The sequence below is a fragment of the Urocitellus parryii genome, chromosome 4 (genome assembly GCF_045843805.1).
Source record: "Urocitellus parryii isolate mUroPar1 chromosome 4, mUroPar1.hap1, whole genome shotgun sequence".
NCBI classification, from domain to species: domain Eukaryota; kingdom Metazoa; phylum Chordata; class Mammalia; order Rodentia; family Sciuridae; genus Urocitellus; species Urocitellus parryii.
This window is the reverse complement of record NC_135534.1, coordinates 83,312,710-83,339,485: the sequence shown is the minus strand read 5'-3', so window position 1 is coordinate 83,339,485 and position 26,776 is coordinate 83,312,710. Positions and strand designations below refer to the sequence as shown.

The 26,776-nt window shown below is 37.0% G+C and overlaps 1 protein-coding gene across 1 annotated transcript in view; it reads right to left on the bottom strand.

Annotated features, from left to right (window-relative positions):
• The window catches only part of Cep295 (centrosomal protein 295), a 53,987-nt gene extending 46,886 nt beyond the window's left edge, over positions 1–7,101 (bottom strand). The window contains exons 1-4 of the mRNA XM_026396091.2: positions 7,008–7,101; positions 2,267–2,397; positions 1,267–1,467; positions 9–133 (exon numbers count right to left, since the gene is read on the bottom strand). Coding sequence (XP_026251876.2) covers positions 9–133; positions 1,267–1,467; positions 2,267–2,371 — 431 coding nt within the window. The 5' untranslated portion in view covers positions 2,372–2,397; positions 7,008–7,101. The remainder of the gene's footprint in view (positions 1–8; positions 134–1,266; positions 1,468–2,266; positions 2,398–7,007) is intronic.
• Positions 7,102–26,776: the final 19,675 nt, after the last annotated feature.

Here is a 26,776-nt window from a genome sequence, read left to right as displayed (position 1 = left end):
TACATTACCAGGTTTTTTGTTTCGTTAATATTTCTTTTTGGTTTTTCTGTACTTTCAGGGCCTCTTGATGCCTTATGTCTGCTTTTCTTTTCCTTTCTGCTGCCCGACGTGCCAGAGCATCTAAATCAGGTTCCTAAAAGTATGCAATACTTAAAATGTCATGTTAAACAAGATTAGTAGAAATGCAACTGTTTGATTTCAGAATAAAAATGACTTTTCAATTTTGGCATACTTCCTTACACACTACAGCAAAATATTCAGTGGTACCACTGACAATATGTTATATCAGGAAGGACTAAATATAGAAACAACTGAATTTAAAGCTAACATAAGCATTTAACTTATATTACAAAAAGAGACTATCAAAGTACTAGGACAAGGGTTAAATTAAATAATAAAAGAATCCTTTAAAATTAAAATGCCAAGCTGTGGTAACAAAAGTGGTTACTAGCCAGAGCAAAAATCATGAGATGCCACACAAATGACTAAAGTTGGGGGAAAACTGCACTAAAGCACAAAGTTAATGATGGCAAACATAGAGCTACAAAAATATGATCTCTGAACTTAATGCTAAAAACACAGACCAAAACTAGGACCAAGAATCAGACTGCCTGCCTCGTTATATAAAGATATTTCTTTTTCTCATTAATCTTTATCAAAGATTTATCTTCTTTGGAACCAGCCTGTTTATTGTAGGACTGATTCTGAAATGGCAAAGTAATATTCTCTAACCACAGACGACAGTAAACAAATCAAAATAAACTAAGGAGGCAGCGTTAAATACTGAATAAGATCTACCTTTCCTTTCTGCAAGTCATCAAAAAATTGTTATTATTTGTAAATGAAATCCAAGGATATGTAATACACCCAACCATACATGTTTAGAGGTATAAGGAATGACACTGAAATTAGAAATCTGAATTTATTCCACTGAATCTGTCCAAAATGCTTGAGATAAACAACTTCTAATTCATAAGGTGATTATTTAATTTATATACGTAAGAAAGAACTGGAAGAAAATACTGCTAATTTAAACATCCCAGAAAGATATATTTTACTTGACCATAACTTATTAGGGGAAAGACAGTACTATTTTCAAATTAAATTAAATTGATTAAAAAAAAAAAAAAAAAACCCAGCAAGCTCAGGCTGCCCAAAACAAATTGGATACGTGAAAATATTTTTATAACCCAAGCATTCAACAAATATAATTTACTTTTAACTGACATTACTGCCACAATCCGATAGTCAAAGAAGCTCACTCACATTTTCTTTGGCCTGTCGATGTCCCTCTCCCATATTTCTTAAGCTTGCCAAATACAATTTTTCCAAGTTTCGTATTTTCTGAGTTTGTGATTCTTTCCATTCTGTCCTTAGCTCCTCTGCCAAACGAGTAAAGTGCTGATTTCTCCTCTGCTTTACATCTTCTCTTATCTGTAAGGCAATATCCTTTTCTTGTTCTCGAACCTAAAGAATGAACATTTAATGAATTATGTGAAGGAGGCTTATTGAAACTCTTTTGAAAAGCTATCTGGAAATAGGAACTCAAATGAATTCTCTTCAGGCCCATCAATTCTTCTGAAGATTCATCTTAAGTTCTTTGTAGAAGAGAGAATCCTAACAATGTCGAAAAAATAAGAATCAAGACTACTTCAAAGGCCTTTATTTGTATTGTTTTTCTCCCCTACACCTCTAATGGAACTGCTACTATCACTCTAATAACCTATAAAAGGTTAAAATGGTAAATATGATTTAATGAAATTCACAGCCCAAAGAAGCAGAGATAGAGCCAGATGAGAACTCCATTTCTGTGGTACATCATCACCAATTCTAGACAGAATAGCATGCTTCACAAAACATTCTAGACAGCTAAAAAAGAACAATCTACAATTTCTATTAAATTTGTCTTAAAAACAAATAATTGTTTCAACAAGTCTTCTGGGAAATCACTCTATGTTCTGTTCTCATCTGCAGACAATAGATCATTTAAAAATATTTAAAGACCTATTTTCTAATGTTTATTTAATCAAATAATACCTATCTTCTAACTATCCCCAAAATATTTACCATCTCACCATATTTTTCAAATGTTTCAAAACTAGTTAATATGAAAGAACCAGAGCCTTTTTTTTTTTTTTAAACTGCCAGAAGAGGCTCTTAAGTGCAATTAGGACATTCTGATGCAAAATCAAAACAAAACATAAAAACCTAAACAGTTTGGAGAGACAAAGAAAGACTTTAAAGCTTTATTCAGAAGAAATCATACCTGTAGCAATCTTAGTTTTCGTCTTCTTTCATAATCTTCCTTCAAAATTAAGGCTTCCTCATTGGGACTCAATCTCAGCTTGCCAGCATTTACCTTTCTTTTCATTTCTGTATACTTCAAATGTAAAGGATCTGATTTCTTTAAAAAGAAAAATGTCTATAAGGATATATGCCACTGAAAAAGAGCAGCAAGGATTAAAATAATTTTAAAAATTCATATTTATAGAGGGCTGTATATAGGCAAATAAAATAAATTTTCCAACTTGTTTGCAAATAGCAATTATAAACCCAGCACTTAGATCAGTGCTTCTCAGAGGGGAGGGAAAAGACCTGACTTGTCCTTGATGAGTATTTTCCAGAGTTTACTTAGTTTAAATGTAAAATAGCAGAAGATTTAAAAAGATGTGTTGGCAGAGAACAAATATTTTCATAATATAGTTTAATACTTTAGAATTCTTGACAAACTGCTGAAAACAGTGAGACTGGTATACCATAGTAAAGGGCTGCTGGTCACTTGATTCAGCTCCCGGTTTCTTGTTTATCTCAATTACAAAGCATCACTGTATCTGATGGGATCACATCAATTCCATGGGCCATACAACCCGATAAACAATTCATCAATAATACAATGGTGTGGTTTTAAATGGATGACTATTTTTAAAAATCCTTTCTAGAATAATTGAATGTGTCAGTGTTTCGATTTCCGGGTGTATTTTTTTTTTAATATCTATCTTATTTATTTATTTTAGTTGTTGATGGACCTTTATTTTTTATTTCTATGCTGTGCTAAGAATCAAACCCAGTGCCTCTCACATTCCAGGCAAGCACTCTACCAAGAAACCACAAACCCAACCCCATTTCCTGGTATATTCTTCTAAAACTATTTTTATACTCAGGTAGGTAATCTCTCACTCTTCCCCAGTTTTTAATATACCTCTATATGGGTAAAATGGATGGGGGGGGGGAGTTAAGAATCTGTAGACTGTAGAATCTGAAAACCCTTAAGTAATTCTGATATCAACTTGTTCATGTTACTACCACTTCGAAAAATTATACACTTAACATCAATGCAAAACCATGTTTTCATCTGAGACACGTCAACACTTCTCAACTCTCTTCACAATAATCAGGGAGGTAAACTGCGTTAATAGATAGAACATCTTTCTAAAGCTGGCATAAGACTAGCTTCCTTCATGAAGCTGCCCTCTAATAATTCCTGCTCCACTCATTCACTTACCCCTAACTTGCCCAATGGTAATATATATTTTGTGTACATTTATATGGGACTGAATTCTATATTGTTTAGGTATGACCTACTCCAGTTTTCTGTTAATTACAGTCTGCCACTTTATGGATCAAGATTCCTAACAATTGAAGGATGGTGTTATGATCTAAAATATGCTAATATTCAAATAAATATGAAAAATAAAAACTATTTCCCATGCTATGAATGATAGTCTTCTCAATCAGGTGCAAACAGAATAGAGGCTGGCAAACTATGGGTTTAATACTTTTTCTGTGAATTCTCCATCAGAATGTAAACTCAGTGAAGACATATAGTATTATTTACTGTTTCATATCCATAGTCTAAAAACAGTGTCTTGAACCTACATAGGTACTTCAGTAAGTATATTGACTGAATGACATTCAGCAAATTAATTCATGTAAAGTACTACATAAATACAGTCAATTAGGATCTTCCACAGGACTCTTGCACCTAACAATTTTTTCCAATGCATCTTAGTGATTTGATACTCCCAAGTGTTTGGTAATGATAAAATGCTAACTATCTCATCTTATACATGTTTTAATCAGCTTTCTCGCTGCTGTGACTGAAAGACCCAATCAGAAAAACTGTAGAGGAGGAAAGGTTTACTTCGGGATTCAGGGGTTCAGTTCATAAGTGGCTAGCTCCATTACTCGGGGATCTAGGTGAGGCAGTACATCATGGTGGAACAGCATGGCAGAGGGAAGCAGCTCTCTTGAGAGACATCACTCTGCAGATACAAAATATGTACCCCATAGCCATGCCCCTCAATGAACCACTTCCTCTAACCACACCTCACCACCTCCAGCCAACACCCAGTTAATCCCATCAGGGATTAATTATCTGATTAGGTTGATATTATAGTCCAATCATTTCTCCTCCAAACCTTCTTGCATTATCTCACACATGAGCTTTTGAGTGACACCACATCTAAACCACAACAATACCCAAAGAAATAAAGGCCTCTGGGTTAAAGGACTTGCCTAAGTGACAATATCTAGTGGCAAAGCTAAGAAAATCTGGTTTCCTTATTCCATTTGGCTTCTTGACTTTCTGATATGTGGACTGAAAAAGGTTTTATTTAAATTGTTTTTTCTGAGGGAAGATGAAGAATAAGAAGTATGGGGGAAAAAATGAGTAAGACTAAATTTAGTCTTCCACATGTGTCTTTTTTAATTTGTCTGAAAAATTCACTCATATTCAAACTATTATAATTAATTACTGGTAAATCTCAAAATATGACTGGATGGAGAAAAAGAAAAAGTGTGTGTGTGTGTGTATAAAAATAATTTTAAAATGTCACTGAATGGAAAAAAAAGCCAGATACAAAAAAGAGCATATAATAAAATTCCATTCATATTAAGTTCAAAAACAATGAATTCAAGACAAATCCATAAGGACAGAGGTTAAAACAGGGATTACCTTTGTGAAAATTAATGACTCCAAGTGGGACACAAAGGAGCCTGCCTGTAGTATTCTATATTTTGATCTGTATGATGGTTAGACAGGTATACAAATATGTAAAAATTCCTCAAATGGAATGCTTAGATCTGGGTATTTTATTCTAAATTATACTCTAATATAAAAGGATAAAACTAATTTTTCATATTCTTTTTGAGTATTCATCATCATTTGTCAGAGGATTATAGTTATTTTTATCTAATCACTTTTTTCATGCATAATTTAAAACTGTTAAAATTTATTTGAAAATAATTTTAATTACCATACACCTTTCCTCAGTTTCTACAAATGTCAATATCTTACATAACCACAACACAATGACCAAAATCAGGTAATGAACACTGGCCCAATACTTTTAACTAACCTACAGACCTTATTCAAATTTTGTCAATTATCCTACTACCATCTACTTTCTGGATCAGGACCCAATCTTAGGCATTTGGTGTTGTTTATCTGGATGCTCCAGAAAGCAAAAGACAAGATGGGATTAAATTTAGGGGAGATGCCTCTGGGAGAGAAAACAGGGAAGGAGCTGGAAAAGGCTAGAAGCACTCAGACTACAATAAAAGTCTGACACTGAGTGAAGGAGAGGGGATGCTAAGGCAGGCTCAGAGACCTCTGTGGAGTTTTCATAGCAATAGACCTCTCTTAGGTCTATTGACACTGCCATTGACAATGGCTGGGAGCATGGCCTCCATGTAAATAGAGTTTAGAATGCAAGAAATGAATGTCTGTGGGTTACTTTCTCATGATTGCCAGGTATCCTCTAATATGGGACACAGTTCCTTATTCTTTTCAAAACCCCAATATTTAAATTAAAAAAAAAAAAAGAACACCAGCCGGTTTTTTAGTTCAGCATCCTCAATTTAAATTCATCTAATCTTTACTTGTGACTAGGCAGAGGTTGTGCATTTCTGGCAAAACACTACATAATTAAGTTCATCCAGACCTATCAGGATGATATGTCTTACTACTTGTGATGCAATTTTGACCACTTGGTTAAGATGGTGCCTATCACATGGTGCCTCCACTATATTTATTATATTTCTTATAAGTGTCTGATATAGTAGAGGTTATATATAAAAAAAAAAAAAACATGTTTTTCACCATACTTCTGCCTACTTACTTTAATAGCCATTGACAATTATTGTCCGAATCAATTACTATAGTGTTTAACAATAAATGTTATTTTCAATTTACATTTTTCCTTCTATGCCTACCAAATGGAATTCTACTTTGGACGTTTTCCCTGTGCTGCCCTATTTCTACTTGTCTTGTAAGATCTCAGACTGAGAATAAAACGGTACTTGGCACTTGGTAAACACAAAATACTAGACTTTCACGACGCGGGTTCAAGATCCACCGCTGCCACTTATTAGAAGACGACTCAGGACAAATCACTTAAACAATTTAAGAAAATGAGATCAAAATGATTTAAGGGAAGTAATATCTTCCCCAACAGGTTGTTCTAGTAATTATGTGACTTACTCAATGCGAAGCCTCCAAATACATTTTGTATTAAAGACTCAAAACTGTCATTGTTTAAGTTGACTCTGTGACAGAATACCAGAGAAATTTAAGGGTGGCAGACCCCAAAAGAGATCTGCTCGCAGAATACGACTCCAAACAGCTACCAGGATTCAGACCACATCCACAAGTGATTTGCAGGAAGTGGCAGCAGCAAACACCCCCAGCCTCCCACCCCGCGGCGTGGAAGTTTAGGGGCGGGGGAGGCAGCAGGGGAACCCCTTGAGAACCCGCCCGGGAAAGGCACGCAACACCACTCGTGCAACAGGGCAGGGAGCAGCCCGGGCCGCACGCGTCTCCTATCCCGTGCGCCCAGTACAGCCGCAGCCCGACGGCAGCCGAGGCCCGCTGACTGCCGACACCCGAGATCCGCGGGCCGGGCTGCAATCCGGGACTTCCTTCCTTGGGTGCACACCCCCAGCGTCTGGGCTTCCGGGCGTCGTGCATACCCAGGACGGCGGGGAGACAGGTGCAAACCCTCACTCACCTGTGAACCGGGAGCCCGAAGCCTGCAGCCCCGGCTCAGAAGAAGCCGACTCCAACAGCGGCGGCCGACCAGCTTCCCAACAGCCGTTTGTGCGCCTGCGGAGCGGCCATCGCCAAGCCCTCGTCACTTCCGTCATTCAAACCGCCCGCCAATGGCGGGACCAAACCGCGAAATCCCGCCCGCTCCTGCCCCTGTGGGGGCCGCCGAAAGGCCGCGCCTGTTGGAGCCCCGCGCAGGCGCGCCACTAGGCGCGCCAGCACGCGCGGCCCTACGTAGAGGCCTATTATTTCTCAGACCTACTAGGACTTGAGGGCTTACTCTCCTTCTCAGGACTCTCTCCTTTCACAGGTCCCGAAACGGAAGTCCCGAAGGGAAAGCTATTTGCCCAGAGCTATGGGAGTGACTTTGGTGTTAAGATTCCATCTTGAAGGTGGGCTATCTGGACAAAGGGATGAATTCCAGAAATATTTAGGAAACAAAATTAACAGTACTGGACAAATGATTACATGTGAGTTTGAGGGACAGTGAAGTTACTCTCACAGGCCACTAGCTTGTGTAGCATTGTTGATTACTGATTGTCAAGGAAGCAATCAGAAATGGTAGTTAAGTGGACACGATAATGAGCTCAGGTCTGTACATTTTGGAATTCGTGTGCCTTTGGAACATCTAACAATGTAAAGTAGATAAATGCGTTCAGAGAGCGTCTACAGAAATAACTGGTTCAAGCATATATGGGTTTTATTTTGTGAGTAAAACCAAAAGCTAGGGGAGTGGATGGAGCGGATCACTTCAGAAGAATCTGTAGCATGAGAACGCATTGACCTAAGAACCAAACTAAAGAATACCAAACTTAAAGACAGGAATTGAAGGTAGGAACTCTCAAGTACATAAAGAAGAAATAGTGTGATCCCATCTCAGATTTATTGACCAGGAAGCTGAGAGTTTCAATGACTTGGCCAAAAGAACATATAAGAGTGGAACTAGGACTAGAATTCATGTTTCTTCCCAAATACTTGGGTTTTTCTTCCCTGCCCTCCATCTGTCACATCTTGATGAATAATTATATTGATTCAGACTTACCCTTCCACACCCTAGAAGATGTGCCTATTATTTCATGTTTTGGGCTAGGTTTAGTGCAGGGCCATGATTTCCAAAAGCACTCTGCAGTTTCCCCATCAGGGTATTTGTGAGTTCCTATTGAAATCAGCTGTTAACGAGGCTCTCCAATGAGTAAACTTTGAGTCCCTTGAGAACTGTGAGTGGATTTTGTTCAGGTGCCTGGCATATAGACCTTCTCCAATGTTTGTCGACCAGCTGATGAATGAACAAATTATATGCTCCACTTCCCTGCTGGCATCCTGGGAAGAAATTCCACAAATGGTGATATGAATGGAGACTTGTTCTGTTTTAAATAGAAGGCAATGAGGAATCAATGGCCAGTGGGCTTAGAGTCAGAATGTCTGGCTTAGCATCATAACCCATACTTTCTAGCAGTGGGACCTTAAACGAATGACTCTTATTTTCTGTTTTGGTTCTCTTCTCCTCCTCTGACCCCTTTTCCTCCTTTTCTTTTTCTTTTTGTTTATTTGATGTCTACTGAGCTCCATCCCCAGCCCTTATTAAATTTTGAGACAGATTCTTGCTAAATTGCTGAGAGTCTCAAATTTGCTATCCTTCTGCCTCAGCCTCCTGAGTTGCTGGGATTACAGGCATGGACCACCAGGCTCTGCGTCTGTTTAGGTTGTTAATTGCTGCAACCAAACTATCCTGGAATGTCCAAAATGATTCACTCATGTCAGCTGACCATTGACATTGGCTATTACCTGAGAACTCAGCTGGAACTACGTGTGTGTGTGTGTGTGTGTAATTGTAGATAAATACAATATCTTTATTTTATTTATTTTTGTGAGGGGCTGAGGATCGAATCCAGTGCCTCACATGGGCTAGGCAAGCACTCTACCACTGGGCTACAACCCCAGCCTTCAGCTGGAACTCTTGACCAGAGCATCTGTGGTTGGATTGAACAACTCACTGTCTAGTGGTTTGGTTTCCAGAAGGAGTATGCTAAGATTGGGCATTCTCAAAGAAAGTAGAAGCTACAAATGCTTCTGAAGGTGATGCTGAGGAGAAGTTGTAATAAGTTCTATCACATTTTATTTGCTAAGTATCATAGGGCCAGCCCAGATTCAAGTGAAAGGGAAATGAACTCCATCTCTTAATGGAAATAGTGACAAAGATCTTGTGGTCATTTTAACCCACCACTGTTCTCTTAGTAATACTTGAATTGCCCTCTTCATAGGGTAGTTTTGTGACTCAAAAAGCAAGAAACATATGAGAACATTTTACAGACTCTACAGCGCTATACATGTGTTAGGTAAGCAGCTATTATATATATATTTTTTTTTCCATCCAGCATCTTTCTCTCCTCCTCTGGTACAGATCTAGCCCTTTAGGCATGTGACACAGACTGGAAAAATTGCAATTCTCTGTCTGTCTTGATATTGTGACTGATCTAAGGATGGGTATATGACCTAAAGTGGGTAAACAGAGTCATAGGAATTGTTTCTGGAACCAGCAGAAATGAATATATTCTTCTTGGGCTTATATTAATATATGAAACTAGAGCTTCTCAATATGGTTTGACTATGAGTTCTCCCCAAAGCTCCTGTTTAATTCAGAAATGTTTGGAGATGAAATTAAGAGATTATGAGAGTTGTAATTGAATCAGTGGATAAATCCATTTGATGGATTAATAATTTGAAAGGACTACTATATTGGGTGGTAACTATAGGCAAATAGAACATGGCTGGAGGAGGTGTGTCACTGGGAGCATATCCTTGGGGATTTTATTTTGTTCCCATGGCTTCTCCTCTCTACTTTCTGGCTTCCATGAACAGAGCAGCGCTCCTCTTCCATGCCCCTTGACCATGATGTTCTGCCTCACTTGCGCCCAGAGCCCACCACAAACTGAATCTCTGAAACTGTAAGCCAAAATAAACTTTTCTTCCTTTAAGTTGTTCTGATCAGGCATTTTGGTCACAATGATGCAAAACTGACCAACCCACATTCCCCACAAGCTGATCTAAAAGAATGAGTCTGACACCCAGCAACGAGTATGGAAAGAGAATCCTGACAGTGTTCAAATTCCCAGATCCAGCTATTCCTGAGGTTGGTGATATGCCTGCTCATTCTGTACTTTAATGACAGGAGCTATTTAAAAGAAGCTCTAGGTTTATGTGTTAACCTATATAACATATGGGCATCTTGGGAGATAGAACAGAATATTGCTTAAGATCTTGGGCCTAGAGTCCAACTGCTTAGATTTAAATTTCTGGCTGACCTACTCTATAACTTTGAGGTAGTGACTAAACCTCCCTAAAAGTCAGTTTCCTTACCTGTGAAAAAGATGTAAAAGTATCTAAAGGTTGTTGTGATGTTTAAAGCTAAGACAGTGCCTAGAACAAAGTTTTCAATAGTTTGCTATCCTTTTGGGGGTGATTATATTTTAATACATTTGTTTCTGATTATAAGATGAAATAAAACTTTTAAAAGTGTTTATTGGTGTTTGGGGTTTGATTTTAATTAGATCCTTGTACATTAGATACCTAGGGAGAAGTAGGTATGTTTAGCTTCTAGTGTTGTTAACCCATTTTAAATTAATGAACAATTAATAACTAGAATCAAGAGGAAGAATTGCCCCTTGGCAGTAATGTCATTAGTGTGACTGACTTCCACCTAATGCTGCAACCAAAGCTGTTTAGGGTGGAGCAGTTTGTTTATCTGATGGTAATGGTTTCACTGTTCTGATTTCACTTTAATCCTAGTTCATATCAAGTATGAGAAACTAATATTTAAGTGGGGAGTAACCTCAACAATTCTTACATATAAAATCCAAAAGGAAGAGGATCCCAGAAATAACAGAAGAACTTTACCTATCTGTCAAGTACCCGCTTTCTCCCTGGCATAAACACAAGAGCTTTACAAGAGACAATATCTAGATAGGAGTGAGCTTAATTAAAAGTACATGAGAGGAAAGATGGGCTGAATAGACTCTTAAAAAACTTATTTGTAAAGAGTGGAGCAGGTATTGAACGAAAAAAAATTGAGTCATTTTCTGAGAGGAAAAAATGAAAGGAAAGAATAGGGAAATTTATTATCTTGTTTCATTTTTTAAATCTTTCGTGGCATATTAATATGCTACCTCTCAAAATCACTAATATATAGTAAATCAAAAGTATATAGACTGTGATCTACATGCTTAAAAAGACAGGGAAGTCTAGATAAAAAGGAGATCATTTATAACCCAGAAAGGCATATGGCAGTCAAGGGTTTGATAGAGTGGGGAGATTTTCAGGTTAGTCAGAAGGTATGGGTTTGAACTTCTGCTTGACTAATAGTTAACCTCTCTAACAGTTTCTCTCTATAAAATTGGACAAAGATACACATTTATTGGTACTCCATGTGCTAGAAATATTAATATCCATTTCATCCTATATAGCAGATGTAAAGATTACATTTTAAAAACTTAAGCTATAGTTAGGCACAGTGGCACACACCTGTAATCCTAAGGTTCAGAAGGCTGAGGCAGAAAGAAAAAAAGAGAAAGAAAGTTCAAAGCCAACCTCAGAAACTTAGCAAGGCCCTAATGAGACTTGATGAGACTGGGTCTCAAGAAATAAAAAGGACTGGGCATGTAGCTCAGTGGTTAAGTACCCCTGGGCTCAACCCCCAACACAGGGGGCAGAGGAAACCATTAAGTTTTAAAAACAAATTAGGAAAATAGAAGCTTAGAAGTGTATGAGATCATATTATGGTTTGGCTATCAGAACAGACTTAGGGCATTAACTTTCATGCTACCATTTATTTGTTACTACCACTTGACCTGCTTTAATTTATCCAGTACAAGAATCATTACTATTTGTGTGGTGTTCTCTTCATACAACATATTTTCCAATTATCTATAAACATAGTGGTAATTAGCACATTTTCTACCCAAAGTGTGGCTCAAGGACCAGGAGCATTGGCATCAACTGGGATCTTGTTAGAAATGAAGACTTTTAGGCCCTGCCCAAACCTTGATCAGGATCTGTATTATTGCATTTTAATTAATTAATTTTTTATGGCTCTGGGGATTTAACTCAGGGACCCACACATGACAGACAAGTATTCTACCAGTAAGCTATACCTCCAGCCTCTAGAATCTATATTTTAACTAGATTTAAACTGCGCAGCCACAGTTCATGCTCCCTTTAATAGTTGAGAAGTGCCACTGAACACAGAGTCCTGTGAGAAGGAAGGAAGCTCTGTGCTTTGCTATTTGGGGATCAAATGATGACACTATATTTCCTAGCTACAATTTTAGTTTTCTGATTGGATCATGGCAGACCCCTCAGCATGAGTCTCCTCTTTCCAACACTTATTTCCTAGAGTCAGTATGACCTGCTGCTATTCAAAGTCATTCTTTTTTGGGAAATTTTATCTCTGTGTCATCCACCCGAGATCAGTGTCATCTGTACCTTTGCTCCAGGCCTCAGACACTGTGTGTGATTCTCTTTACCCATCTCTCTATGTTTTGTTACCAGCCATTTTGCCTTCCCTTCCTCCTACTCTTACTTCTACCCCAAACATTATTTATTCCCCTTTCTCAAAAGCCTTAAAGTCTTCTTGTGTAAATTTTCTAGGGTTGCTCTAACAAAGTTCCACAAACCGAGTGGGTTCAAATGGGAGATATTTGTTGCCTCGCACTTCTGGAGGCTGGGAGTCCAACAATCAAGATCTGTTGGCAAGGCCATGTTTCTTCTGAAGGCATGAGGGAAGGGTCTGCTCCAAGCCTCCTAGCTTCTGGTGGTTCTTGAGTTATAGATGTATCACCCTGATCTCTGCATTTTGTCTCACATAGCACTCTCCCTGTGGGTGCCTGAGTGCCTGGATCTCCCCCTTTTAATAAGGACTTCAATCATACTGGATTTGAGGTCTCTTCTTACTCTAGTATGATTTCAACTAATTATATCTGCAGTGACCCTATTTCTAAATAAAGTACTTTATTCATATTCTTTATTCATATTCTTCATATTCTGAGGTCCTGGGGCTCAGGGCTTCTACCTATCAGTTCTCAAGAGACAAAATTCAATCCATAATGCTTCCTCTAGAAGCAAGTGCAAAGATCGTAAAGTACATGACAAAACTCCATTTGTTCACATAGTCACAACTCAGAATTTCACAGTACAAGATCATAATATTGTGGATGTGCAAATTATGTCATATTCTTTGCGCCTTGTTAGTGTGGGATCAGTGTGGTGTGGATCCAAGTGTTGTTCTCTTCCTCTTAGCATACCTGCTGTTCTGCTTGCCTAATATGTGACCATCAAGCCAAGTATGTGTTGCTAAGTGGTAGGATAAAATGGCCTTCCTTCATGTCCACAAATCTAAAATGCATTCATCTTTCAAGGCTGAGGTAGTCTTTCAAATTCTAATATCTAGTATTGAACTGAGCCCTTATGTTGCCTGGTGTTGCATAGTTCAAGTGGCAGAGCCAGGGTTTTTACTCAGATATTTCTGACACTTGAGTCTTTGCATTTCTCTCTAATTGCTCTATTGTAACTAGTAACTCAATAAATATTTACTGTATAAATATTGAAGAATTATCTGTGATTTGTGTTCCTCCTCCAGCCAGCTAAGATCTGTCCATGTCCCAAACTTTCTCTTAACATTAATGATGCCTTTTATCTTGAAAGAAATCACCATGTCTGATTTATCCTTTATTTCTTCCGTGCTAGGAAGAGCGTAGTGTTTGAACCACAGGTAGCCTTCAGTAATTATCTGATGAACAAATGAAAATATGTATGTACCCACAAATATTAGACAACAGACTTATCTTTTATATTGTATTATGGCCTGATCTCAAAAATAACTCTGGGATTTAATTTGTTGGCCAGCAGGAGATCTTGTTTCCTATATGTTTAATGTGATAAAAATTTGGCTGTAAGAATGTCCCTGGTATAACACTTGACTTGTTCCTAAAGGAATGGCATTTGATAACCCTATTTTCAAGTTAAATCATTGAGAATGATCTTACCACCATTTCCTTCCAGTACTACCCACCCTAGAACCACCTTTTATAGAGGACCTAGAGTCCCATCCAGCTTGTTCCATCTCTTTCAAACCGTCTCCATAGGTTCTACATTTGAGCTCATGTTGACCTTTCTTCTGTAGATAAAGCCCATATTCTAGTATTATGAGTTGAATAGCTCATCTCCCACAGTATTTCTCAGGTTACAAGTACCAATTTCCCCCTCAATTTCTTCCCAAATCCTAAGGCTTCACTACTGGGATTCCACTTTTGGATTTTTTACCAAGTCCTCCAATAGGGACCTATCTATCCTGTGCATTCTCTTCTCTGCTTTACTAAAGAGCTTAGGACTTCATAGCTTGTTCCGATCTCATCAAGCCACCAGGCCCCAGTGAGAAGGTGGGTGTTCCTTTTCTGCACATGCCCTTCAACACTAATTACAGTACACCACTCTTAGGGAGACCTAATAGAAAAAACAAAACCATTACATGTTCTGTGACTTCCCAAGTATTTCATTGAGAGCAGAATTATCATCATCATGTTTATTCTACAGATGAGAAAGCTTATGCTCAGAAAGGTCAAATTGTTTGCCTGGTACTACACATCTTGCTAATAGCAAGAGTGGCATTCAACCCCTGTGGTTTCATTTGTTTGTTTGTTGTTTGTTTCTTATTTTGGTGGGAGTGGGATTGAACTCAGGGGCACTCAACTACTGAGTCACATCCCCAGCCCTATTTTGTATTTTATTAAGAGACAGGATCTTACTGAGTTGCTGAGCACCTCGCAGTTGCCTGAGGCTGGCTTTGAACTCAAGATCCTCCTGCCTCCGCCTCCCGAGCTGCTGGGATTACAGGCGTTTGCCACCATGTCCCTGGCCGCATGTTTCTTTTTTGACCCCAAATCTGAGATTCTTTATGTCAGCATGTTAAAGAGGGCACCTTTTGGACTAGAACATTTTACGTATTTCCATTCAAGACCTATGTTCCAGTTTTACTGTATCCACCTAGAAGGTAATACTCCTAGATAGACAACTATGATTTTTGAGTGCAAAGGAAGCATTATTGGCACTCATGCCTCCTTATCTTCACCCTTGGAGCAGTGAGGAGCGCCCTTTATGGCTCACCATTATGGCTAGCTTCCCATCAACTTTCCTGACCCTTCTCCTGCTGAAAAAAGTAGTCTACACTATGTCTCATTGCTCAGTCTGGCTTAATTCAAACTAAAGGATTCACACACTACTCTTTTTAGACACATTTGCATTTTAAGAATGACCTTCTAAGACTTAGAATAAGGAAGAGGGCAATGGGCCAGATATAGATGCTCTCACATGTATATGATGGTGGCAGGACCAATAGTAGAAGGTGAAGGAGAACTTCAGATGGCCTTCTGGACAAAATTTCTTCAATTTATGCTGAGAAAATGGGTGAAAATTTAAAAGTCTGCCACTAGAGGACAGAAGAGCCAAACTTTGGAATATTTTCTGTGCATGGGAAGATATGGGAATTTTTACTTTTCCTGCTCTCACAAATTGCCCTAGGTTATATACAAAAGGGATCGGTGTCATTAGAAATAAGAAAAAGCCAAGGCAGCATCATTGCTATTGATAAGAGGGTGCTCCCCCATCATCTCTAAGTGTGCACAGCATACCAGACCTGCCCCATGAAGCAAACAGACAGCAGTATCACATAAAAACAACCTAGCCATAAGTATCTATCATGTGCCAGGCAATGGACTGGGCATTTTACCTATCTTGTCTTTTTGATCTTCAGAACATTTTTCTGAAGCAGATTTTTAAATTTTTTTTACATTAATAATTTAATGTGAATTATTAATAAAATTGCAGTTTCTCATAGATGAAAGAACAGGCCTATAAAAGTTAAATATATTGCTCAAAGGCAAGCAACTTAAGTGACAGATTTGGTCTTTGAATTGATGTTTGAGGGGTAGACACCATAAGGGGGGAGTCTTGAAAGGATTTGAAATTAAGTGATAAATGATTTAATGTCTCCAAAAGGGCTTCAGGGAGGGACCTGTCTTCAGGTAGTAGCTCTAAATGAAGAAAATAGTTTTATGTATTTATTTATTGTAAAAAAATAATCTACATAGAATATTATAAAGAAAGCAAAAACTTCTAAATCTCATGTAGATAAAGCACTTTAAACAATTTTTGTTTAAAAATTCTACTTCACCAGTTTTTGTTTGTTTGTCTTGCTTTTTATTTCAGAGACAATATCATGTAGATAAGTACAGAATTTTCACCTTAAATTTTAATTACTTGTTTTAATTTGTTGTACTTACACCCATACTTTCTTAGGCATGTATCAAGTACCTACAAATAAACTTTTCATTAATTTTCATGGTTTTTACCATTATAAATAATTGTGTAATAAATTATTTGTATCTACTTCTATCTAATATATAAGCTCTTTTATTAATTGGATTCTATTTCATCTGCCTTAGTCTAATAGTTGTCCTTTATTTTTCCCTTGTCATCTTTCCCCTTTTAGTCATACCATTTATTAGAAAACTAATGTGAGATAATAACTCCCATCTTTAAAAAAAAAAAAAAAGAGAGTCCTTGAGATCATTCCACCTCTAGTGATAGTCCTTTTTCTTTGTTTCCTTAGACAGCTAGAATGTTAGAAAGAGTTTCATTTTTGTCAATATCACTTTCTCTCCTACATCTCTAGAACACACTCAAGTCATTTCCCTTATGGATTTCTCCACACAGTTTGTGGCGAGTTACCAGTGGTAACTGACCTCCCTGTTGTCAAACCCAGGGCTCTGTCCTTACTCATCTTTCTGGACCTGTGATCAGCCTTGCACTCATCAATTATTCCTTTATTTCTGAACCTTGTTATTTGCCTTCCAAGATACCTCTCTCTCAATAATTTCTCCTGTTTATTGGCTACTGCTTATTTATTTATTTTTTAAGTTATACATGACAGTAAAATGTATTTTGGCAGAATATACATATATAAAGTGTAACTTATTCTATTAGGTTTCCACTCTTGTGATCATACATAATATGGAATTACCTTGGTCGTATATACAAACAATAAGGCTAGGAAAGTTATGACCAATTAATTCTTTCCTACTCCCCACCATTACCCTCTGTTCTGTCCATTCTTTTTCCATTATTCCCTCCTCTTGGCTACAGCTCTTCAGTCTCTTTTGCTGGTTTCCCCATCATCGTTCTAACTCCCAAGTTTTAGAATATCCCAGGGTTCAGTTCTCAGGCCTTTTTTCTTCCCTTTCTACATTCATTCCTTAGGCAATCCCATGTAGTCTCAGGACTAAATTCTATGGATATCATCCCAAATGCATATCTTCAGCCTAAACTTCAGCTCTATAACCCAGATTCTAACCTGACATCTCTACTAATATCCAAATTCAACAGGTTGGAAGCCTCTTGATTTCTTTGACCTTACCTCACCTGACTTCTCCTCCTATGAGCTTCCCCATATCAATAAATATGCTTCCTAGCCATAAATCTCAGAGTCATTCTTGACCCCTTTCTCTCTCTTACAACTCACAGCTTCTCTGTCATGAAATCCTGAAGATACTATCTTCAAAACATATCTGAAATTCAACTACTTTCCACTGCCTTCTCTGCCCTTCCCCCATCACATCTTACCTGGATTATTATCACTTCCCAGAGTGGTCTTTCTGCCTAGACTTCTGCTGTCCACCCATCCAGCAGCCAGAGAGTCTTTACAAATTAGAATCATAGCTCATTGCTGCTCTGCTCAAAGTCTTCCAATTCTGCTTGTCTTATTGACAGTAAAATCCCACTGGCCCTATCAAGACAGACATGGCCCTACATGATTGCAGGCTGCCATCCCCACCCCACCTCACCCCACATTCAGCCAGCCCCAGCTTCTACCACTTTATCCCTCCCTCTTACTGCTCGGGAATCACTGGCCTCCTGGATGACCCTTATACACACTAATATGCCCCTTCCATTGTATCTCCTCTTCCCTTGGCTTGTAGTCATCTCTCCACTGACATCTCCATGCTCTGCTTCTCTACTTTGTTCACATCTCTGTTCAGTTGCATCCTCATCAGAGAGAACTTTCCTAATCAGGCTGTAGGAACAGCCCATTCCATCTTCTATTGCCCTAACCCTGCTTTATTTTTCTTCACCACCCCCACACACATGATTTGTCATTTGTCTTCTCTGATCATAATGTTTGCTTCTTGAAGTCACAGATTTTTGCCTATTTTATTTCCAGCTGTGTTTCTAATTCCTAATTTAATGCCTCATATACATAAAGGCTCAAGACAAAAGAGTAGGAGATGGGGAGTGAGGGGAAAGTGCTGAGGAGTAATATTGGCCAAATTATATCATGACATTGTGTATTGTGTACATGTATGTATACGTAGCAACTCCCATCAGTATAATACAATTATAATGCACCAATAAAAATTATGGAAAAAATAAGAAAAACAATGGAATTTAGCCTTATATGAGGTATAGGAAGGAAAGAAGGGCTGGGAATTAGCAATTAATCAACCTTTTATTAAATCTAGTATCTCTCATTGTTTCTTATTATAACACTGTTAATTTTAGTCTTACGTACAATTCATGGAAAATTCCTTAGTCCTTTATGTCATGACATGACTTTCCATTTCATGATGAGTAACTAATCAAGGAATGCAATTAGTTTAATAGGAAATGTAAAATAAAAATATATTATTAGCTTATAAAAGGAGATTATCATCCTAGATAAAATTCTGTACTTATTTTAAACATTCCTAATATTTTTATCATAATTCACTTTGAAAAAACAAGACATTTTTGACTTACTGTAAACCCCAAATGGAATCAGACTGGAAATGAAATATCCAATTTTTAAACAAGCATTATTGGGCCTTTCTATGTGCTAGATGTTGCATTATTCTATCCCCATGCTATCCCTGTGAGATAACTACATCTATTTTGTAGATAAAAAATTCTGATATGACTGCCAATGTTTTGAAACATTTAATTTACAAGTAGGTAAATAAGAGTTAGTACTTAACTGTGATTCTAAAATGCATGTTTCTTTTACTAAGCTACATTGCTTTAGTGAAGAAATATTTTATAAGTATTCAAGCATATTAGATTATTCTTATTCACATAATGTACTATTTTATTAAGGTGCAATGTCCATGGTTTTATTATATATAGGAATCTCATTTTTCAAGCCATGCATGGTGGCACGTCCCTGTAATCCCAGCTACTTGGTAGGCTGAAGCAGGAGGATCACATCTTTAAGGCCACTAGCCTCAGCCAATTTAGTGAGACCCTGTCTCAAAACATACAAAGGGCTGGGGAAGTAACTTGGTGGTAGAGCACCCTTAGATTCAATCTCCAACACTGAGAAAAAAAGAAAAATAAATAAATGTCTGTTGAATGAATGAATGTTCATCTTCTTGTGCAAATGTCTCCCTAGGGTAGATTTCTGTGAATGAGATGATTGATTCCAAGGTATGAATCTTTTTTTTTTTTTTGAGATAAGGATCTCCCTATGTGGCCAGCCTTGAACTCCTGGGCTCCAGTGATCCTCCTGGCTCAGCCTTCTAGCTAGGACTGTAGGTTTGAACCACTCCAAGGTATGAATCTTAAAGGTATATTCCCATTAACAGTTCACGTTGTGGTTCTGCTGGCCCATACCTCACCAAAAAGGATTTTGTCAATATTTTCACCTGTAGTGAAATTATTATTATTTTTTTAGTTGTAGGTGGACACAATACCCTCAATTTATTTTTATGTGATGCTGAGGATCAAACCCAGTGCCTTATCCATGATATGCAAGCGTTACACCTCTGAGCCACAACCCCAGCCCTTTAGTATTCTGATAGGCAAACTATTTTTAATTAAATTTTAAAATTATTTGCATATTTTATGGATATGTTTATCATCCATTTGTTGTGCGTTGTTTGTGTGTATTCCTATATTGCATCTTTTATTCATCTTTCTATTGTGATCATTTACCTTATTGATTTGTTCATTGTATATTAAATCTTGAAGTGACTAATATTTTTTTCCAGGTTGCCATTTGTCTTCACCCTTGTTTTTTAGTGTTTGTCAAAAAGAAGTTACAATTTTTTATGCAGTCGAATGCGTTAATTTTCCCTTGAGCTTTTTAAAATTTCTTCATTAAGAATATAAGTATGTGGGGCTGGGGATGTGGCTCAAGTGGTAGCGCACTCGCCTGGCATGCATGAGGCACTGGGTTCAATTCTCAGCACCACATTAAAAAAAAGTAAATAAGTGAAATAAAGATATTGTGTTCAACTACAACTAAAAAAATAAATATTAAAAAAAGAATATAGGTATGTAAATGAATATGTGAATATTGAGCCCACTCAGGCTTTCTTGGTAGTGTTTGTTAAGCATATTCTTTCTTGTAGATAAATGTCTCACTACCATACTATATCATGAGTTAAGGTAGAAGGAGGTGGTATAGTATTACTTGGCTCATCAAACATACAATCCCTTGAGGGGCTGGGGTTGGGGCTCAGTGGTAGAGCACTTGCCTAGCATGTGTGAGGCACTGGGTTTGATTCTTAGCACCACATACAAATAAATAAAATAAAGGTTCATCAACAACTAAAAAAATATACACACATAAAAAAACATACAGTCCCTTGAATCTGAGAAGTAGGAATGCTATGCCAAGGCAGATTGTCATAAAACAAATTATTTGGGGAGTGCAGGGAGGGGTGAGCTGAGACAGTCGATAAACATCTATGCACAAAGCAGATACCAGCAGGAGAATATTATGTAGTTCCTGGGAGCTGCGCACTCACATAATTCTGCTCCAAGGAGAGACATGTAAATGAACACCATTATACAGTTCTGGAAAAGTGGAAAAGTTTACATTGACAGGGTTCTCAGCTTGCCAAGCCATATATCCACAAGAATTGATATTTCCCTTCCCCTTTTGGTAGTATTGGTTGACACCATGAAGTGCTGCCATATGTATGCACAGGGAAGACAGGTGTCTTCTTATCCGCCCATTTGCATGTGTGTCAGGTACTAAAGATATCCTCTGGTACAGGAGCAACATTTTCTGGACCCATCTGAATGGCATAAGCTAGGATAGTGCTTCCCATTTGTTGTGGCACAGATGGGTTAAGGTGTACTAAAAATATTTCTTTCCAACAGTCAAGGCCTCTGGCATAGGCTGGTGGTCTGAATTCCCAACCGGAACTCTTTAAACTACTGTTTGTGCAGTATGGGCATCTTCTGGGAGTCTGTAGAAATGCAGACTCTGAGACTTCTTTTTTATTAAATTATTTATTTATTCTAATTTGTTATATATGACTGCAGAATGCAGTTCATTTCACATTACACATATAGAGTACAATTTTTCAAGTCACTGATTATACACAAAATATTAGCACACCTTTCATGTCTTCATTCATGTACTTAGGGTAATGGTATCTAACTCATTCCACCATCTTTCCTAACCCCATGCTCTCTCCCTTCTCCTTCCTCCCCTTTGTCCTATCTAAAGTTCCTTCATTCCTCCCCTGCTCCCCTACCATCACCATTATGAGTCAGTATCCTCATATCAAAGAAAACATTCAGCCTTTGGTTTTTTGGGATTTCCTTACTTCACTTAGCATTATGTTCTCCAACTCAATCCATTTACCTGCAAATGCCATGATTTTATTCTCTTTTAATGCTGTGTAATATTCCATTTTGTACATATACCAAGGTTTCCCTATCCATTCATCTACTGAAGGGCATCGTTCCACAATTTAGCTATTGTGAATTGTGCTGCTATAAACATTGATGTGGCTGTGTCCCTCTAGTATGCTATTTTTAAATCCTTTGGGTATAAAACAAGGAATGGGATGGCTGGGTCAAATGGTGGTTTCATTCCAAGTTTTTCAAGGAATCTCCATACTGCTTTCCAGATTGACTGCACCAATTTGCAGTCCCATCAGCAATGTATGAGTGTGACTTTTTTCCCACATCTTTGCCAACACTATTGTTGTTTGTATTCTTGATAGCTGCCATACTGACTGGAGTGAGATGAAATCTTAGTTTTGATTTGCATTTCTCTAATTGCTAGAGATGTTGAACTTTTTTTTTATTTGTTTGTTGATTGATTGTATATCCTCTTCTGAGAAGTGTCTCTTCAGTTCCTTGGCCCGTTTTTTGATTGGGTTATTTATTTTTCTTTTGTTAAGGTTTTTGAGGGCTTTATATATCCTAGAGAATAGTGTTCTAGCTGATAAGTGTGTGGTAAAAACTTGTTCCCAAGATGTAGGCTCTATATTTACCTCACTGATTGTTTCTTTTGCTGAGAAGAAACTTTTTAGTTTGAATCCATCCCATTTATTGATTCTTGATTTTAATTCGTGTGCTATAGGAATCTTATTAAGGAAGTTGGGGTCTAATCCGACACGATGGATATTTGGGCCTATTTTTTCTGCCATTAGGCGCAAGGTCTCCGGTTTAATTCCTGGGTCCTTAATCCACTTTGAGTTGAATTTTGTGCATGGTCAGAGATAGAGGTTTAATTTCATTTTGTTACATGTGGATTTTCAGTTTTCCCAGCACCATTTGTTGAAGTGGCTCTCTTTTCTCCAATATATGTTTTGGCACCTTTGTCTAATATGAGATAACTGTAATTATGTGGGTTTGTCTCTGGGTCTCCTATTCTGTACCATTATTTTACAGGTCTATTTTGGTGCCAATACCATGCTGTTTTTGTTACTATTGCACTGTAGTATAGTTTAAGGTCTGGTATAGTGATGCCACCTGCTTCACTCTTCTTGGTAAAGATTTCTTTAGCTAGTCTGGATCTCTTATTTTTCCAGATGAATTTCATGATTGCTTTTTCTATTTCCATGAGGAATGTCATTGGGATTTTGATTGAAATTGCATTGAATCTGTATAGAGCTTTTGGTAGTATGGTATTTTGACAATATTAATTCTATCTATCCAAAACCAAGGGAGATTTTTCCATCTTCTGAGATCTTCTTTAATTTCTTTCTTTAGCATTCTGTAGTTCACCTATTTTGTTAAGTTGATTCCCAAGTATTTTTTTTTGAGGCTATTGTAAAATGGGTGGTTTTCCTCATTTCTCTTTCTGAGGAATTGTCACTGATGCACAGAAATGCCTTTGATTTATGGGTGTTGATTTGATATCCTGCTTTTTTGCTGAATTCATTTATTAGTTCTAGAAGATTTCTGGTGGAATTTTTTTGAGTCTTCTAGGTATAGAATCATATTGTTGGCAAATAGTGCTAATTTGAGTTCTTCTTTTCCTATCTGTATTCCTTTAATTTCTTTCACCTGTGTACTTGCTCTGGCTAGAGTTTCAAGAACTATGTTAAATAGAAGTGGTGAAAGAGGGCATCCCTGTCTTTTTCCAGTTTTTAGAGGGAATGTTTTTCAATTTTTCTCTATTTAGAATGATGTTGGCCTGGGGCTTAGTATAGATAGCTTTTATGATGTTGAGATATGTTCCTGTTATCTCTAGTTTTTCTAGTGTTTTGAATGTGAAGAGGTGCTGTATTATGTCAAATGCTTTCTTTGCATCTATTGAGATGATCATAGATTTTTATATTTGAGTCTATTGATATGGTGAATTACACTTATTGATTTCTGTATGTTGAACCAACCTTGCATCCCTGGGATGAACTTTTTGATATGTCTTTGTTTGGTTTTGAAATCAGGGTGATATTGGCCTCATAGAATGAGTTTGGAAGTGTTCCCTCTCTTTCTATTTCATGAAATAGTTTGAGGAGTATTGGTGTTAGTTCTTCTTTAAGGTCTTGTAGAACTCAGCTTGTATCCATCCGGTTCTGGGCTTTTCTTGGTTGGTAAGCTTCTAATGGAGTCCTCTATTTCCTTACTTGAAATTGATCTGTTTAAATTGTGTATATCATCCTGATTTAGTTTGGGCATATCATATGCCCCTAGAAATTTGTCAATGCCTTCGATATTTTCTATTTTATTGGAGTACAAGTTTTCAAAATAATTTCTCATTGTCTTCTGTATTACTGTAATGTCCATTGTGATATTTCCTTTTTCATCACATGTTAGTAATTTGAGTTTTCTCTCTCCTTCTCTTCATTAGCATAGCTAAGAGTCTGTCAATTTTATTTATTTTTTCAAAGAACCAACTTTTTGTTTTGTCAATCTTTTCAATTATTTTGTTTTGATTTCATTGATATCAGCTCTGATTTTAATTATTTCCTGTCTTCTGCTTTTGGTGTTGATTTGTTCTTCATTTTCTAGGGCTTTGAGATGCAATGTTAGTTCATTTATTTGTTGAACTTTTCTTCTTTGAAAGAATGAACTCCATGCAATGAACTTTCCTCTTAGAACTGCTGTCATAGGGTCCCAGAGATTTCGAGATATATCAGTGTTCTCATTTACTTCTAAGAATCGTTTAATCTCCTCCTTAATATCTTTTGCAACCCATTGTTCATTTTATAGGATACTATTTTGTCTCCAGGTGTTGGAGTAGCTTCTATTTTTCATTTTATCATTGATTTATAATTTCATTCCATTATAGTCTGATAGAATGCAGGGTAGTATCTCTACTTTTTTGTATTTGCTAAGATTGCTTTGTGGCATAATATATAGTCTATTTTAGAGATGGAGCCATGTGCTGCTGAGAAGAAAGTGTACTCACTCATTGATGGATAATATATTCTATATATTTCAGTTAAGTCTAAGTTATTGATTGTATTATTGAGTTGTATAGTTTCTTTGTTTAGCTTTTGTTTGGAAGATATATCCAGTGGTGAAAGAGGTGTGTTAAAGTCACCCAGTATTATTGTGTTGTGGTCTATTTGACTCTTTAACTTGAGAAGAGTTTGATTGATGAATGTAAATACTCCACTGTTTGGGGCATATATATTTATACATATGTTATGTCTTGTTGATGTATGGTTTCCTTAAGCAGTATGAAATGTCCTTCTTCATCCCTTTTGATTAACTTTGGCTTGAAGTCTATTTTATATAAGGATAGAAACTCCTACTTGTTCATGCAGATGTGAATGGTATATTTTATCCCAACCTTTCACCTTCAGTCTATGGATGTCTTTTCCTATGAGACGAGTCTCTTGAAGGCAGCATATTGTTGGGTCTTTTTTTTTTTTTTTAATTCACTCTACCAGTCTATGTCTTTTGATTTGTGAGTTTAGGCCATTGACATTCAGGGTCATTATTGAGACATGATTTGAATTTCCAGTCATTTTTGTTTATTTTTGGTATTTAACTTGACTTAGTTTTTCTTTTGGTTGGCTTTTCCTTTATTGTAGTTCTTCCCTTTGCAGATTTTCATTGTTGTTTTTTTTTTTTTTTTCATTTCCTTCTCATGGAATATTTTGCCAAGAATGTTCTGTAGTTCAGGCTTTGTTGTTGTAAATTATTTTAGCTTTTGTTTATCATGGAAGGTTTTATTTCATCATCAAATTTAATTTGAAATTTAATTTATGGATATAAAATTTTTGGTTGGCATCCATTGTCTTTCAGAGCTTGGTATATGTTGTTCCAGGATCTCTTGGTTTTAAGAGTCTGGGTAAAAAATCTGCTGAGATACAAATTGGTCTTCCCTTATATATAATCTGATTTTTCTCTCTTGTGGCCTTTAAAAATTTGTCCTTTTTCTGTATGCTAGGCATTTTCATTATAATGTGTCTTGATGTAGATCTGTTGTAATTTTGTACATTTGGTGTTCTATAGGACTCTTGTATTTGATTTTCTAATTCATTCTTCATACGTGGGAAATTTTCTGATATTATTTCATTGAAGAGATTGTGTATTCCTTTGGTTTGAATCTCTGAACCTTCCTCTATCACAATAAATCTTAAATTTGGTCTTTTGATGGTATCCCATAATTCTTGGATATTCCGTTCATGGTTTCTTACCCTCTTCACTGTGAGGTCAACTTTATTTTCAAGAATGTATACTTTGTCTTCATTGTTTGAGGTGTTGTCTTCTGAGTGATCTAGACTGTTGTTGATGTTCTCTACTGAGTTTTTACTTGGCTTATTGTTTTTTTCATTTCAAGAATTTCTATTTTTTTAATCTCTATCTCTTTCTTGAAGTAATCTCTTGCTACCTATATTTGCTCTCTTATCTCTTTATTGGTGTAATCGATTTTTGCTGGTATCTGCTCAGTTATGTCATTCTTTAATTCCCAGATCATTTTAGTCATGTATATTCTGAACTCCTTCTCTGACATTTCACCTACTGTCCTATCTATGGATTCTATTGTTGTAGTGTCTTGGTTTGTTTGGGGCACTTTCTTTCCTTGTTTTTTCATGATATCTATGTGTCTTCCTCTCTTGCAGTGCAGATCCGAGGTATTACAGCTTCTGCCCTATTGTCTTATAGTATCCCTACAGGTTACCAATACATCAACTTGAAGGGGGAGATCAATATTACAGCACTCAATGTACCCAATGTACAGCCATAGATCAGTTAGCTTCTGTTTTTACATTTACAGTTTTGTCACTATAATCAGAAATGATGAGTTTTATTTTCTACCATATAGTCAATAGGTTTGTGTAATGGTTTACAGTTTCTAATGGTAGAAGGGGGGCCTGGGGATTGGCTGAGATGTTTATGAAGTAGGATGTGAGAATATAAAGGTATTAAATTTTATGACTAGTGAAACATTAATCATAAAATGTTGGCTGTTATTAGGAGAAACAAGAGATAGGCAAACCATGCAAG